A 15,915-nucleotide genomic window follows, 5' to 3' on the forward strand; every position below is an offset into this window, starting at 1 on the left:
ATACTTACCCTCCTGATCCGTTTCATCCAGCGTACTGTTTCAAGGAGAGTATCCTGCGCCTCAACCGACCGACCGGCTCTGGTAGGCGAGTGGGTGGGAGACGGGGAGCGAGGACCATCTGGAACGCCACATCCATGTTAGGGGTCTTGGTCCTGCTGTAGACTTATGAGGATACGGGGTGGCAGTACACGCCGTACTCATAGTCTCTTTGTGGGACTACAGATGTGACTATTCACACTGTATCCCTCCGGAAAAACCTGAAAAGAAACGACGCACATCGAGGTAGATATGGGTCTAATCAAAGACCCGTGTCCACCTCCTACTGACACTAAGCTAAACTGAAGAACTTCCTGCCGGTCGGTGGGGTGTATACGGCGGAGGAGGGGCTAACCTTTTTTTGTGCATAGTGTCAGCCTCCTAGTGGCAGCAGCATACACCCATGGTCTCTGTGTCCCCCAATAAGGCGAACGAGAAATTATCATTCTTCTCTTGAGGCTCGGTGATAATTTACAGAGACAGGAATAACACTTATAGGCCAAGCTGTAGGGGTTTCTACTATGGGACTTCATAACATTTAGCTCCTGGATTTACTTGAAATTTTCGAATATCTTCCATATAAAAACCCCATATATACTGGTCTTTAATCATAGTGACATCTCTGATCACCCCAGAATACTGACCTGGCCACCATGATCCCAGAAACTCCAGTCTCCAGTGCTAGATTTGCATCCTCAAAGGAGAAGATATCGCCATTCCCTGCAAGAAAAGGGTTTATACCACAACTGATCATATAAATAATCCGATTTATTGACGGCTCGCTCCACAAAACCCTTGATGTACACGCAATTTCCGGATCCAGAAGAAGAAACGGAGAGTGGTGGTCATGGGGGATTCCCTGTTGAGAGGAACAGAGGCCGCTATCTGCAGACCGGATATAACTTCAAGAGAAATGTGCTGTCTTCCAGGTGCAAAAATTAAAGATGTGTCTGACAGGATATCAGGACTCTTCAGACCTACAGATGACTACCCATTCCTGCTACTACATGTGGGGATAAATGACACCGCAAGAAACGACCTGGAAACCATCTGCAGAGACTTTGAAGACTTAGGCAAGAAAGTGAAAGAACTGGGAGCGCAGGTGGTCTTCTCTTCCATCCTCCCAGTGGATGGCCATGGAACAAGGAGGTGGAATAAGATTCTGCAGGTGAACAACTGGCTACGTCGATGGTGCCGTCAGCAACTATTTGGATTTCTGGATCACGGAGTGAACTACTTATACGATGGACTACTTGCTAGAGATGGGGTGCACCTTACGAAGACTGGAAAGCATGTATTTGGAAATCGCCTTGCTACTCTTGTAAGGAGAGCTTTAAACTAGAACAACATGGGAAGGGAAGCAAAAGACCAGAAAAAGCCATACACCTGACAAATGCTATTGAGAACTCTGCTATTAGAAGTGGAAAGGAAGAACAAAGACGAAAGAATCTAATTAATAAAAATATTGGAGAAAGAGAAACCAATCACAAACTAAAGTGTTTCTATACTAATGCACAAAGCATGGGCAACAAACAAGGAGAATTGGAACTATTAACACAGGAAAAGAAATATGATGTCATTGGAATCACTGAAACTTGGTGGGACAATACACATGATTGGAATACAAGACTAGAAGGATACAACTTATTTGCAAGAAACAGACTTGATAAACGAGGAGGAGGTGTCGCATTGTATGTTAGAAACGCGTATATCTGCACAGAGATTGAAGCTTCAGAGACTGGGAGTTCTGTGGAAACTGTTTGGATAAGAATACAAGGACAGAACAATGGAAAGGACACCATTGTAGGCATTTACTACAGGCCGCCTGTGCAAGCTGAAGATATGGATGAACTCTTTATGCTTCAAATGGCCAAGTTCTCGAAAAAATATGACATAGTTGTCATGGGAGATTTCAACTATCCAGACATTTGTTGGGAATCTCTCTCAGGCAAAACTAACAGGTCAAGGAGATTCTTATCCTCTCTTGCTGACAACTTTATCTTCCAAAAGGTAAGGGAGAAAACAAGGGGAACTGCTACCTTGGATCTAATCCTTATAAACAGGGAGGAAATGGTTGAGGAGGTAAAAGTGGCTGGGACCCTAGGAGGTAGCGACCATGCTATTTTAGAATTTTGGATAACTAGAGGCGGAAGACCTGTGAAGACTCAGACATCAAGGTTAGATTTCAGAAAGGCAGATTTTAAGGGATTCAGAAAGAGAATTGGAGGGATCCAATGGCTGGATATCCTTAAAGACAAAAATGTCCAGGAAGGATGGGAAATCTTGAAAAATGAAATTCTCAAAGCACAGTTGTTAACAATTCCGAAAAGAGGGAAGAATAGGAAGCATTTAAGGAAGCCAGGATGGATGAACACAGAACTTAAGCACATGCTAAAAAGGAAGAAAAAAATGTTTATAAAATGGAAAGAGGGAGGCATATCTAAAGAAGAATATAATGCTGTCTGCAGAACCTGCAGGGCACAGATCAGATTATCTAAAGCTGAAAATGAATTGAGGCTTGCAAGAGATGTCAAAAGCAATAATAAAGGATTTTGGGGATATGTCAAAAGTAAAAGAAAAGTCAAAGATGCTATAGGATTTTTACAGGATGAAAATGATGACATGGTAAGACAGGATGTTGAGAAGGCTGAACTTTTAAATTCCTATTTTGCATCTGTTTTCTCTCAGAAAGGAAATGTAACATCAACTGTTATTCACTGTCCTATTAAGGGAATAGAAGAATCCAGGATATCTATAAACAGAAAGATAGTGAGGAAACACTTAGCTAACCTAAATGAATTCAAGTCTCCAGGTCCAGATGAATTACACCCCAGAGTACTGAAGGAGATAGCAGAAGAAATTTTTGAACCCCTCTCCATAATCTTTGAAAATTCTTGGAGAACAGGAGAAGTGCCAGAAGACTGGAGAAGAGCAAATGTTGTTCCTATCTTCAAAAAGGGGAAGAAGGTGGATCCAGGCAACTATAGGCCGGTGAGTCTGACTTCTATACCAGGAAAGATCTTTGAACAAATTATTAAACAACATGTATGTCAATACCTGGATAAGAATGAAGTGATTAAACAGAGTCAGCATGGGTTTGTAACTAATAAGTCATGTCAGACTAACTTAATTTCCTTCTATGACGGTATCACTGATTGGGTGGATCAAGGAAATGCTGTAGATATAGTATATCTTGACTTCAGCAAAGCATTTGACAAAGTCTCTCATACAATCCTTATTGAAAAAATGACTAAGTATGGAATGGACAAGGCAACTGTTAGGTGGATTCATAACTGGCTTAGTGATCGGACCCAAAGAGTGGTCGTAAATGGCTGCACATCCAGTTGGAGGAATGTCTCAAGTGGGGTACCACAGGGCTCTGTCCTGGGCCCTGTATTGTTCAACATCTTTATCAATGATTTAGATGAAGGAATTGAGGGTAAACTGATCAAATTTGCTGATGACACAAAGCTAGGAGGGATAGCTAATACTAGAGAAGAGAGAGAGAGGATTCAAAAAGATTTAATTAAACTGGAGAAGTGGGCAGCAACTAACAGAATGGTTTTTAACAGGGAGAAATGCAAAGTACTACATCTGGGCAATAAAAATGAAAAAAGCATATATAGAATGGGAGGAATAGGGCTAAGTGACAGCACATGTGAAAAAGACTTGGGTATACTAATAGATCACAGACTGAATATGAGTCAACAGTGTGATGCAGCAGCAAAAAAGGCAAATGCAATTCTAGGATGTATTAACAGAAGCATACAGTCTAGATCACGTGAAGTCATTATTTCCCTCTACTCCTCTTTGGTCAGACCTCATCTGGAATATTGTGTCCAGTTTTGGGCACCACATTTTAAAAAAGACATCAACAAACTGGAGCAAGTTCAGAAAAGAGCGACCAGAATGGTGACCGGTCTGCAAACCCTGTCTTATGAGGAAAGGTTGCAGGATTTGGGAATGTTTAGTTTGCAAAAGAGAAGACTGAGAGGAGACTTAATAGCGGTCTACAAATATCTAAAGGGCTGTCACATTGTAGAAGGATCAACTTTATTCTCATTTGCACAAGGAAAGACTAGAAGCAATGGGATGAAACTGAATGGGAGGAGACACAGATTAGATATTAGAAAAAACTTTTTGACAGTTAGAGTGATCAATGAGTGGAACAGGCTGCCACGAGAAGTGGTGAGTTCTCCTTCAATTGAAGTCTTCAAACAGAGGCTGGACAGGCATCTGACTGGGATGATTTAGCGAATCCTGCTTTGAGCAGGGGGTTGGACCAGATGGCCCAGGAGGTCCCTTCCAACTCTATGATTCTATGATTCTAAATATCGGAACATTAAAAATCAAAACCGTTATGTAATAAAATGGTTCAAAGCTAATCAGGGACCGGTACAATACTCGAAGGCGGCCCCCAATATACACCGGCACGAGGGGGATTACCGAAACTTGTGCTGAGTCTCTGGTTCCTCTGTTGTTGTTCTTCCTGCAATTTTGCTAATTGGAGGTTACCATTCACATCTCTACGGCTTCCTGCCGATGTAATTTTGTCAATGCTGTCGAGCCCCAGGTTGGAGATCATAGCTGCAGAGCAATTAACGTAAAGAACTCACCAAAGAGGGGCAGCGGGTCGGCAATCTCAGCGCATCGCTTAATATATTCCCAGTCGGCCAGCTTTGTGTATCTCTGTTCTCTGGATCTACCATGCAGCTGAAATGAAAGATCAGAAAACAATAATAATTATAAAAAAAAAAAAAATAATAATGCAAAAATTCTGTTATCACAACCTGGAATTACACTTTTCCCAAATATTTGTCTATAAGGGAAATCTTTCCATTTTAACAATAGGGTCACATAGCTCTTGGGTCTTTCAATAGACCCTGAGAATCAGCAGCAATCTAGGGGTTAAACAGTGGAGATCAATGGGTCCGGGGGTATATAACGGCCTTTGCCCCGCTCAAGATCACAAAGGCCCACACCAATATGGCGATTATGCTCGTCATAATGAGGTAAAGGCCTGTTTAAAGTATATGAACACCTGCCTAAAATGTGCGTATTTATGCTTCTATGACCAGATTCACAAATCCGCGTTTTATGGTCTGTACAGGAGACGGCCTCCTGACCTGAATGGGACAGCTTCATAGGTATGAGTTCAGGTCAGGAGAACCCCATCCTGCCCACAATGTGTGAATCTGACCCAAAACATTTTTTGCATTGGGGTTTTATTTATTTTTTTTAAAAAGTTAACTTTTTGGCTTCTACATCCTCTATGCTTCGCTGTACACAGACTCCAAAAACAAGTTACCAGTGAATCGGTCAGCGAGCTCATCTGATGGCTCCCAGGTCTGTAACACCTCATCCCTCCTCTAAACCAATTTATGACCAAATCAAAAGTTTAATTTTGATCTGGTCATAAAATATATTATTTTTTTTTTTTTAAATGTCATTTTCTTGTGAACACTAGCATTTATTACTTCAGAAAGGTCAGGTCAGCGGATGGTTCATACACTATGGGAACTTAGAAGTGGTTAATGGATGGATAAGCGCGGGCGTCAAGATTTAAACAGGGCGAGTTCCTACACATAAGGGGGCATATGATATGATGGACAAGTGGTTGTGGAGCCGTGCGATGTGCCATGCAATGTCTCGCTCTGTGACCAGTACGTCTGAGTCCGGGATATTAAAGATGACTCACAGTGATCAGCGACACTCCCCAATCCCGCAGCTCCGGAATAAGTTTATGGGCCAGGTTGACTTTTTCTTGCACCCCGGTTCTGATCTTCACAGTGAGGGGAACATCCAAAACCTACAAATATGTAAAGAAAAAAAAAAAAAGAAAAAAGACAAAATTATAATATATATATATATATATATATATATATATATATATATCTCAGACATAGTAAGAATATTGTGTATATTATTATATCATAGTACTTGAGAAACAAAGCAATTTATTGGCTACCTGCCATTTTTATTCATAGCCCTCGGCTCCTAATGAAGTGAATGTGATCTGAGCTGCAGTACCTAAAAACGGCCACTAGATGGCAAAAAGGAGCTGTGATGTTCTTCCAGGAGTAGCAGGTGATTGGTGGAGGAGTCGGACCCCAACTGACTAATTCACTCTGCACCACCACTATGACAGGGCATTATTTGGATTGGTAAGGCCTCTTTCACACTTCAGTTTTTTACAATCAGTCACAATCCGCCAGGTTTTGAAAAAAACGGATCCGCAATTTTTTTTTTTGAGGATCCGTTTTTTCCCCCATTGACTTGCATTATGGGCGGATTGTGACGAATCTCTCTCTCTCGGCTGCGATTCCTTTAAAATTCTTCATTTGTCGGATCCGTCAAAAAAAACGGATGGGTGGCATCCGTTCTCATCAGTTCTAAAACGGATCCAGCATTCGTCCTTTTGGCGGATTTTGACTGATGCAAAAAACTGAAGTGTGAAAGAGGCCTAAGTCACACTACAATCATCATCAGGTAAAGCTGCTGATATGAGAGATGTATTCCAGGATGACTGGGTAGGGTAAGGCGTTCATGGACTTTTAGAAATACAGTGTATACAGAGGGGCAAGTGGAAGGGAATTTGGCAGCAGGATGTGACTACAGAATTTATTTGCAGTCTGTTACCATGGAGATACATAGTTATGCTTAGGAGCTGTAGCCACAGAACAGCAAAAAAAAAAAAAAAAATCTAGGCATTTTTAATAAAACAGGATTTTTGGGTTGCTTACCGTAAAATCTGTTTCTCGGAGCCTTCATTGGGGGACACAGAGACCTTGGGTGTATGCTGCTGCCACTAGGAGGCTGACACTATGCACAAAAAAAGGTTAGCTCCTCCTCCGCAGTGTACACCCCACCGACCGGCAGAGAATTCCTCAGTTAGTGAGAAAGCAGTAGGAGAAGTAACAGAATAGGTTGACAACATAAACAACTCAACTGTAACCATTCAACCAAAGTAAGAACAGGAGCTGTAAAACATGGGAGGGTGCTGTGTCCCCCAATGGAGGGTGCTGTGTCCCCCAATGAAGGCTCCGAGAAACAGATTTTACGGTAAGCAAACCAAAAATCCTGTTTTCTCGTTCGCCTTATTGGGGGACACAGAGACCTTGGGACGTCCCAAAGCAGTCCCTGGGGTGGGAAACAAACTTCCATCAGGCCAGCGGACTCACCACCGCGGCCTGCAGAATCCTTCTACCTAGGCTGGCGTCCGCCGAAGCGTAGGTGTGGACTCTGTAGAATTTCACAAACGTGTGAACCGATGACCATGTTGCAGCTTTGCAAAGCTGCAGTGCGGAAGCTCTGTGGCGCACCGCCCAGGAGGCACCCACTGCCCGAGTAGAGTGGGCCCTGATACCCGGAGGGGCTCCGCGACGCTTAACACGGTAGGCTTCCAGGATAGCCGATCCGATCCAGCGAGCAATGGTGGCCTTTGACGCCGGGTGACCTTTCCGCGCTCCATCAGGGATAATGAAAAGAGACTCTGTCTTTCGCAAGGAAGTCGTCCTAGACAGATAGACTCTTACCGCCCTAACCAGGTCCAGCTTATTCAAGGACCGCTCTCGGGGATGAGTTGGATTCGGACAAAAGGACGGGAGCACGATATCCTCGTTGAGGTGAAACGAGGACACCACCCTCGGAAGGAACGAGGGCGGAGGCCGCAGAACTACCTTATCCTGGTGGAGAACCAGAAAGGGAGAGCGGCACGAAAGAGCTGCCAATTCCGACACGCGCCGGACGGAGGTGATGGCCACCAGAAAGGCTACCTTCCAAGAAAGGAGAGAAAGGGAAATATCCCTGAGGGGTTCAAAGGGCGGACCTTGCAGAACCTCAAGAACCAGATTAAGATCCCATGGATCCACGGGCGCCCGGTACGGCGGGACCGTGTGAGCCACGCCCTGAAGAAAGGTCTTAACCTGAGGACGGGAAGCCAACGTTTTCTGAAACAGAATGGACAGCGCCGAAACTTGACCCTTCAGGGAACTGAGGGCAAGCCCCGCATCCAATCCTGCCTGAAGAAACGCTAGGACTGAAGGGAGCGAAAAGGACATGGGCGCGACGTCATTGGTCTCACACCAAGGGAAATAGGCCTTCCAAGTACGGTAGTAAATCTTGGAAGATGATGGCTTTCTGGCTCGGATTATGGTCTGAATTACGTGGTCGGAAAATCCTGCTCGTTTCAGAACCTCGGTCTCAACAGCCACGCCGTTAAATTGAGCGGCCGAGAATTGGGGTGGCAAATCGGACCCTGAGACAGCTTCCAGGGGGCGTCCGCGAGAAGGTTGACAATGTCCGCGAACCAAGACCTTCTGGGCCAATTCGGGGCGATGAGAATGACCGGAAGTCCTTCTGCCTTGATCTTCTTCAACAGCTTGGGAAGAAGAGGCAGAGGAGGGAACAGGTAGGGAAGTTCGAACTGGGACCAAGGAACGGCCAGGGCGTCGACGCCCACTGCCAGAGGGTCCCGAGACCTGGACACGAATTGTGGGACTTTCCTGTTGAGGCGAGACGCCATGAGGTCTACATCCGGGGTTCCCCACCGAAGGCAGAGCAGATGAAACACTTCCGGATGCAGGGACCATTCTCCCGCCGCGAGACCCTCGCGGCTGAGAAAATCGGCGGCCCAGTTGTCTACGCCGGGAATGTGAACCGCGGAAATTGTCGGAACGGAAATCTCCGCCCAACGAAGAATCTTGGACACCTCCGCCAGGGCTGAGACACTCCGTGTTCCCCCTTGGCGGTTGACATATGCCACCGCTGTGGCGTTGTCTGTCTGAATCCGTACCGGTAGTCCCTTGAGGAGCCTTTCCCAGTGGACCAGAGCAAGATGGATCGCTCGAATCTCCAGAACGTTGATCGGCAGCGCCGATTCCCGATCCGACCATCGACCCTGAACAGTGTGGTTGCGGAACACAGCACCCCAACCGAGGAGACTGGCATCTGTGGTTACTATCTGCCAGTGAATGGGAAGGAAGGATCGACCCGATAGAATGAGAGGTGACGACAACCACCAGTTGAGAGACCGCTTGATCCGGTAAGAAAGATGGACAGGGCGATCCAGGGACCGAGGCGACCTGTTCCACTTCGACAGAATGGCCTGCTGGAGAGGCCTGGCGTGAAATTGGGCAAAGGGAACTGCCTCTATCGCCGCCACCATCTTTCCCAGGACCCTCATGGCTGTACGGAGGGATGGGAATCGCGAGGTCTGCAGCGATCGTACTTCCTGCTGCAGAGAGAGAATCTTTTCTTGTGGGAGAAAGACCCTTGACCGACGAGTGTCGAACAGAAGACCTAGAAAGACCAGGCGTTGGGTAGGAACCAGACAGGACTTTTTCCTGTTGACGATCCACCCGAAATTGGATAGAGTGTCCAGGACGATTGACAAACTTTGGTGAGCCTGCTGGAATGAGGGAGCCTTGATCAGAATATCGTCTAGGTACGGGAAAAGAACGAGGCCTCTGACTCTCAACAAAGCCATCAACGCAGCCATGATCTTCGTGAAGACTCTGGGAGCGGTGGCAAGACCGAAGGGCAGTGCGACAAACTGGTAGTGGTGCTGTCGAATCGCAAAGCGCAGGAACTTCTGATGTCCGGAGAAAATTGGAACATGTAAATAGGCATCTTGGATGTCTATTGAGCACATGAATTCCTGCTCCTCCATGGAGGCGATGACCGAGCGAAGCGACTCCATGCGGAAGTGGCGAAGGCGGACCCTCTTGTTGAGCAGCTTGAGATCCAAGATGGGTCGAACTGCGCCGTCTTTTTTCGGCACTACAAACAGGTTCGAGTAGAACCCCGTGAAGCGCTCCGATTCGGGAACGGGCACAATCACCCCGGAACTGAGGAGAGCGGCGATAGCCGTAGAGAACCCCGGGATCAAGGCTGGATCCTTTGGAGGCTGGAATTCGAAGAAACGATCCCGTGGGAGAGAGACGAACTCTATCTTGTATCCTGAGGATACGACCTCCCTGACCCAGGCGTCCTCCACGGCGGCCAGCCAAACGTCCCTGAAGGAAAGAAGTCGACCTCCCAATTGGAAAGGCCCCTCGCGTGCCCGATGATAGTCATGCTGAAGTAGACCGTCCAGATCTAGATCTGGACGGTCTGCCCTGGGAGGAGTGGGGTCGCCAGGAAGGAGTGGGTCTGAAGGAAACTTTCTTTCTCTCCTGGCGAGCCTGCGGTCTCTGTTGGCTGGAGGAGTTGTCCGCCGTATTGTAACGGCGGAAAGTCCGAAAGGGTCGAAACTGACGTTTTAGGGGGCGTCTGCGAGGCTTGGACTGAGGGAGGAGTGAACTCGTGCCTCCGGTGGCGTCCTTAATAATCTGGTCCAATTGGGACCCAAAGAGGCGCACCCCCTGAAAAGGCAGGTTAGTGAGGGACTTTTTAGAAGACAAGTCCGCTTGCCATGCCTTTAGCCAAATTGTACGTCGAATTGCAACAACGTTGCTTGACGCCTGAACTGCACAGGATGCAGCATCCAAGGAAGCGGAGAGAAGATAGTCCCCAGCATGGGAGATCTGATTGGCGAGATCGGCCAAATGCTCCGGTTGCGCCTTATCTAAGATGCCCTGCCGAAGGTCGTCTGCCCACGTGGCTATGGCCTTTGCTGCCCAGGATGAAGCAAAGATTCGACACACCGCCGCTGAAGCCGCTTCAAAGGCAGACTTCGCCAGGGATTCTATAATCCTGTCATTAGAATCCTTTAGGGACGCCACGCCTGAAAGCGGGAGAACCGTGTTATTGGATAGCCTGGACACGGGCGGATCGACCGAGGGAGAGGCCGACCAGTTGTCCGTGAGCTCCTTAGCAAATGGGTAGAGTATGCCGAGACGTTTTCCTCTTTGAAAGCGTCTGGTCGGATCCTCTCTTTCCTTGGTAAAAATTTTCCCAAACTCGGAATGGAAAGGAAAAACCCTGGAGGGAGTTTCTGCCCGTCTGAACGAAACCTCCTGATCTGAGGATTTCGCAGGGGAGTCAGCAATATCGAAGGTATGATGGATCGCAGCAATGAGGTCCAGCACTGTGACCTTCATGCTTGCATCTTGGTCTGAATCCAGCTCTAAAATCCCCTCAGATGACCTGTCCAAAAGCGCTTCCCCTGACTTGGGAGAGGAGGCCCGAGAGGGAGGCTGGTGAGAAGGGCTATGCGGTGAGATGGGACTAGGAGAGGATTCCGGCTGGGAATCTTGTCTGGGTCTTTTGCGACTACCGCTGGCTGATTCAGATGGAACAATTTGGGACCTGCTTGGCCCTGCTGAAGAGTCCAGGGGCAACTTATCAAGAACGGCCACCAGGGACTGAGACACCCTGGTGAGGTCTGCCACTGATTGGGATAGCGAGGAGGCCCAGCCAGGCATGGGGGGCTCACTCTCACCTGGGGCCGCAGATGGCTCCTGGACGGCGTCAGGCTGAATTGGATTGCTACAATCCAGGCAGAGGGGAGTGGACTGGCCTGAGGGAAGTTTGCGATTGCACGAAGAACATGCAAAGTACTTGACTAAAGTGCAGGGGGGGGCGGTAGAGCGGAGCGGGGGGCGTGGCCGCGACGCAGCGGTAGGCCCGAACTGAAGCCGGGGCCTAAATTAGTTGCGGCGGCCGCCTGTCAGCAGGGGGTCGGCGCGGAGGTCCGAAAAAGTGGGACGCCGCAGTCGCAAGCCGCTCCCAATGGGAAAAAACCCTGTGCTCCCTGTCCCCAGAAAGGGGTGAAGGGGGGAACCCACTGCCCGGGATGCCCAGGAACATTGAGCTGCCTATAGCCTTGTGGCGACTGCGAGCGACCGCAGCGCCTACAACCGGGGTTCCCCTGTGACCATTGAAGAGGCGACCGTCGGGAATGGGCAGCCAGGTAAATAAAAATACTCACCCATCCACGATCCGTTACCTGTCTGAAGAAGTCTTGTGTCTCATCCAACCGACAGGCTCTGGTAGGCGAGTGGGAGGGAGACTGGCGACAAGGACCCCTGGAGTCGCTGGCACGTCTTGGTGTCGGCGTCCGTCTGGCTGGTCCTGCCGCGGAGAACTGCAAGGATACGGGGTAGCAGTACACGCCGTACTTGCAGACTCCATGTGGGAGTACAGATGTGACTTTTCACTCTGTATCCCTCCGTAGAACCTGAAAAGGAACGACGCACGACGAGGTAGATATGGGTCTAATTAAAGACCCGTGTCCACCTCCTACTGACACTAAGCTAAACTGAGGAATTCTCTGCCGGTCGGTGGGGTGTACACTGCGGAGGAGGAGCTAACCATTTTTTGTGCATAGTGTCAGCCTCCTAGTGGCAGCAGCATACACCCAAGGTCTCTGTGTCCCCCAATAAGGCGAACGAGAAAATCATTTACAAAGTTGCTTCATTTTAGAAAAACTGGAGCAATTAGAAATAAAAAAAAAATAAAAAAAAAAACAAAAAACTTCTAAAGTGCGGCCCTATAAGCACTGTACTAATAATTCCACACACTCACCGAGTTCATCCCTCTTACGATGTCTTCCAGTTTGTTCATTCTCGTCATTAATCCACATCCTCCACCCTGGGGGAAAAAAAAAAAAAAAAGTAGAAATATTTAAAAAAAAACACAAGCTCAAAACATACCCAACTCTATGAAGTGTAAGGGCTTGTTCACACACAGCGTTTTTTGTAGTTAAGTGCGAGGAAAGAATACACAGTTTTAGAGTAGCAGCAAAATGAATGAGATTTGATTTCACATGATGCATTTTTTGAGTGTGTTTTTCCAATACCAGTTTCCATTCTTAAAGCATTTTTTTTCTTGCGGTTTTTAGTTTTACAAATTCGAGTCATAAAAATTGTGCATAATATATGCGGCATTTCTCCCAACAACATTCTGCGGTTTTCATGCTGAAAAAAAAATTAAAACCGCTGGAAAAAAAAAAAAACCTTCTGGGTTTTGTTTTTTTTTTGTGTATTGTTTTTATTTCCAAGAGCTCTACTTACTGTCAGGAAATATATTGTTCAGGCTCTGGGAATTTTTTTTAGCGTTCCCTTAGGGTTTTGGCCGGGAAGATTAATGTAGGGTGCGGATACTGATAGAAGCCTAAAGCGCGATGTGAACAAAGCCTGACACCTAGAGGATGGAACCTGTAACAAAACTTTTGACGGTATCAGAAGTGATCGGGGTCCGGAGTCAAACGGTTTAGAAGTTTTGAAAAGTTTTGCAACTTTGATTGCTGATTTCCTACAGAGATTCCATGGGCAGAAAATCAGAGCCTCACCTTTTTATAGATCAAGTCGATCGGACAGCCGGCATTAATATCCACAAAGTCGACCTCGATGGTTTTGTTCAGCAGCTCGGCACATTTGGTCAGTGTGTCCGGGAAGGCGCCCTCTAGCTGCAGAAAAGAACGAAACTCGTTAATCAAAACGGTCATTACTTTTTTATTTATTTTTCCCCTACCCATAGCCGTATGAGGGCTCGTTTTTTTTTTGTTTTTGTTTTTTTTTTTTACGGTAGCGAGTTGCACTTTTGATCATCATTCACATAATGTACTGAAAAATGGGAAGAAAAATTCTAAGAGCAGTGAAATGGTAAAAAAAAAGGTGCACTTCCACAATGGTTTTGTTGGATTTTTTATTTACCTTGTTCACTATATGGTAAAACTGTTACAGCAATAGGATTCTCCAGGTCAGTACGAGTGCGCAGATACCAAATATGTATAGGTTTGTTTTGTTTTTTGTTTTTTTTATATTTGAACTCGTGAACAAAAATTTTGGAGAAAAGAAAAAAAAAAAAAAAAAAATCGCTTTTGTTGCCAATTTCCGATTCCCGTAATGTTCTCATTTTGGGGGATCTGGGGCTGGGTTAAGGATTATTTTTTGCGCCTGGAGCTGACGTTCTTATTTATGCCATTTTGGGGTAGATGCAATGTTTTGATCTCCTTTTATTGCAATGTTGCGGTGACCAAAAAAGAAAAATTGCAATTATGGCGTTTTTTTTTTTCTCGTTACACCATTTACTGATCTGATAAACTTATATTTTGATAGATCGGGCCTTTCTGAACGCAGCAATATATGTGTGTATTTTTTTTTATTTTATTTTTAATGGAGGAAAAGGGGAATGATTTGAATGTTTGTGTTTTCATTTTTAATTTTAGATTTTTTTACTTTTTTTTTTAAATAGTTCCCTTAGGGGACTTGAAGCTGCGATCGACTGATCGCTTGTGCTACATACATAGAAGGGTTTCAGCTGTATACTTTTAGCCCGATTTCACGACAGCTTCATCTCACTCACGTGAATGGGAATGAGCAGCAACACCCAACATAGCGGCTTTGGAAAGTGCAGACTTGACAGGGATGCAGCGCTTTTCCCCGAGGCAACACAACCCCTAAAGTACTGCACAATTTTTTGTTTCTGCGCCTTTGTTATTTTCTACCCTTCTTCCAAGAGACATAACTTTTTATTATTGCATTGACATAGGGTGTCAAGAGTGGGAGAAGAGAGTTGCATTGACCATCCAACACAATGGGCAGAACTTTGAACACATTTTATAAGTGGTCATAAACTTGTAAATAACTCATGAAGGAATAAAGTTACGTTAAAACCAAGCACACCATTGTTTTTCTTGTGAAATTCTCAATAAGTTTGATGTGTCACATGACCCTCTTCCCATAGGAAAAAATAAAGTTGGATCCAAAAAGGCCGACTTCAAAATGCCCACAATGGTCACCACCCATCTTGAAAAGTTTCCCCCCTCCCATATACTAATGTGCCACAAACAGGAAGCTGATATCACCAACCATTCCCATTTTATTTAGGTGCAGCCATATAAATGGCCCACCTTGTGTAGATAGACAAATTAAATAAAAGTTGCTTGTGTCATTTACATCAGAATCTTTTCTCCCCCCAAGCTGCCTTTATTGGTACCATTTTGGGGTACATGCAACACTTTGATTGTTTTTGCTGGTGGTGAAGCATGATGAACAAAAGTGAAATTCTGTTTTTTTTTTTTTGGTTTTTTGTTTTTAAACTCTGTGTTTACCGCATGCAGAATGCGTCAATAAAATAAATGACCTATTGTTAAAATCAGATTTTTGAGTGACCAGTATACATTTTTTTAACCATATCACGATCTTTATTAAAATGCAAAATTAGTAATCTTGCAGCTTTCACACAGGCCTCTGAGGCTTTTTTTAGACTCTTTCTAAAGTTTTTAGCAGGCTCCATTAGAGGCAGGATTAAAATGACTGAAAACACAGGATCCACCATTCACAATAGATGATGTTACAGCTCACCTCCTCCTCCTGTACAATGCCTGATAACACATCTATATACAGTAGATACACAGGATCCACCATTCACAATAGATGATGTCACAGCTCACTTCCTCCTCCTGTACAATGCCTGATAACACATCTATATACAGTAGATAACACAGGATCCACCATTCACAACAGATGATGTCACAGCTCACCTCCTCCTCCTGTACAATGCCTGATAACACATCTATATACAGTAGATACACAGGATCCACCATTCACAATAGATGATGTCACAGCTCACCTCCTCCTCCTGTACAATGCCTGATAACACATCTATATTCAGTAGATACACAGGGTCCACCATTCACAATAGATGATGTCACAGCTCACCTCCTCCTGTAGAATTGAAGATGGCTATAAGGTGCAATGATACACTGCGCTGCTGTAGGTATAATTCAAGGAGCTTTATTGGTGCCTATGCGTTTCCTGAGCTGTCCCAGCTCACATCATCAGGGCATGATACAAGCATGTAATGCAGGAGTTTATATACAATCCAAAGTGGGGAAGAAAAAAAAAAAAAAAAAGGGGCAGGACAAGTAACTGCCACATCAGCGAGGCAATAGTATAAAACACAATAAAATAATTTTATTTTTATAGAATA

General features: G+C 45.6%; 1 protein-coding gene across 2 annotated transcripts in view; it reads right to left on the reverse strand.

Annotated features, from left to right (window-relative positions):
• Positions 1 to 15,915, reverse strand: part of LOC141095711 (tRNA-dihydrouridine(47) synthase [NAD(P)(+)]-like) — a 68,164-nt gene that overhangs the window by 9,411 nt on the left and 42,838 nt on the right. For both annotated transcript variants that reach the window (XM_073581958.1, XM_073581957.1), the window contains exons 7-11: positions 13,271 to 13,387; positions 12,505 to 12,570; positions 5,735 to 5,845; positions 4,653 to 4,749; positions 681 to 756 (exon numbers count right to left, since the gene is read on the reverse strand). In XM_073581958.1, the coding sequence (XP_073438059.1) occupies positions 681 to 756; positions 4,653 to 4,749; positions 5,735 to 5,845; positions 12,505 to 12,570; positions 13,271 to 13,387 (467 nt within the window). The remainder of the gene's footprint in view (positions 1 to 680; positions 757 to 4,652; positions 4,750 to 5,734; positions 5,846 to 12,504; positions 12,571 to 13,270; positions 13,388 to 15,915) is intronic.

This window comes from Dendrobates tinctorius, unplaced genomic scaffold (genome assembly GCF_039654945.1).
Source record: "Dendrobates tinctorius isolate UK_male_01 unplaced genomic scaffold, ASM3965494v1 ptg000070l, whole genome shotgun sequence".
Lineage (NCBI taxonomy): Eukaryota > Metazoa > Chordata > Amphibia > Anura > Dendrobatidae > Dendrobates > Dendrobates tinctorius.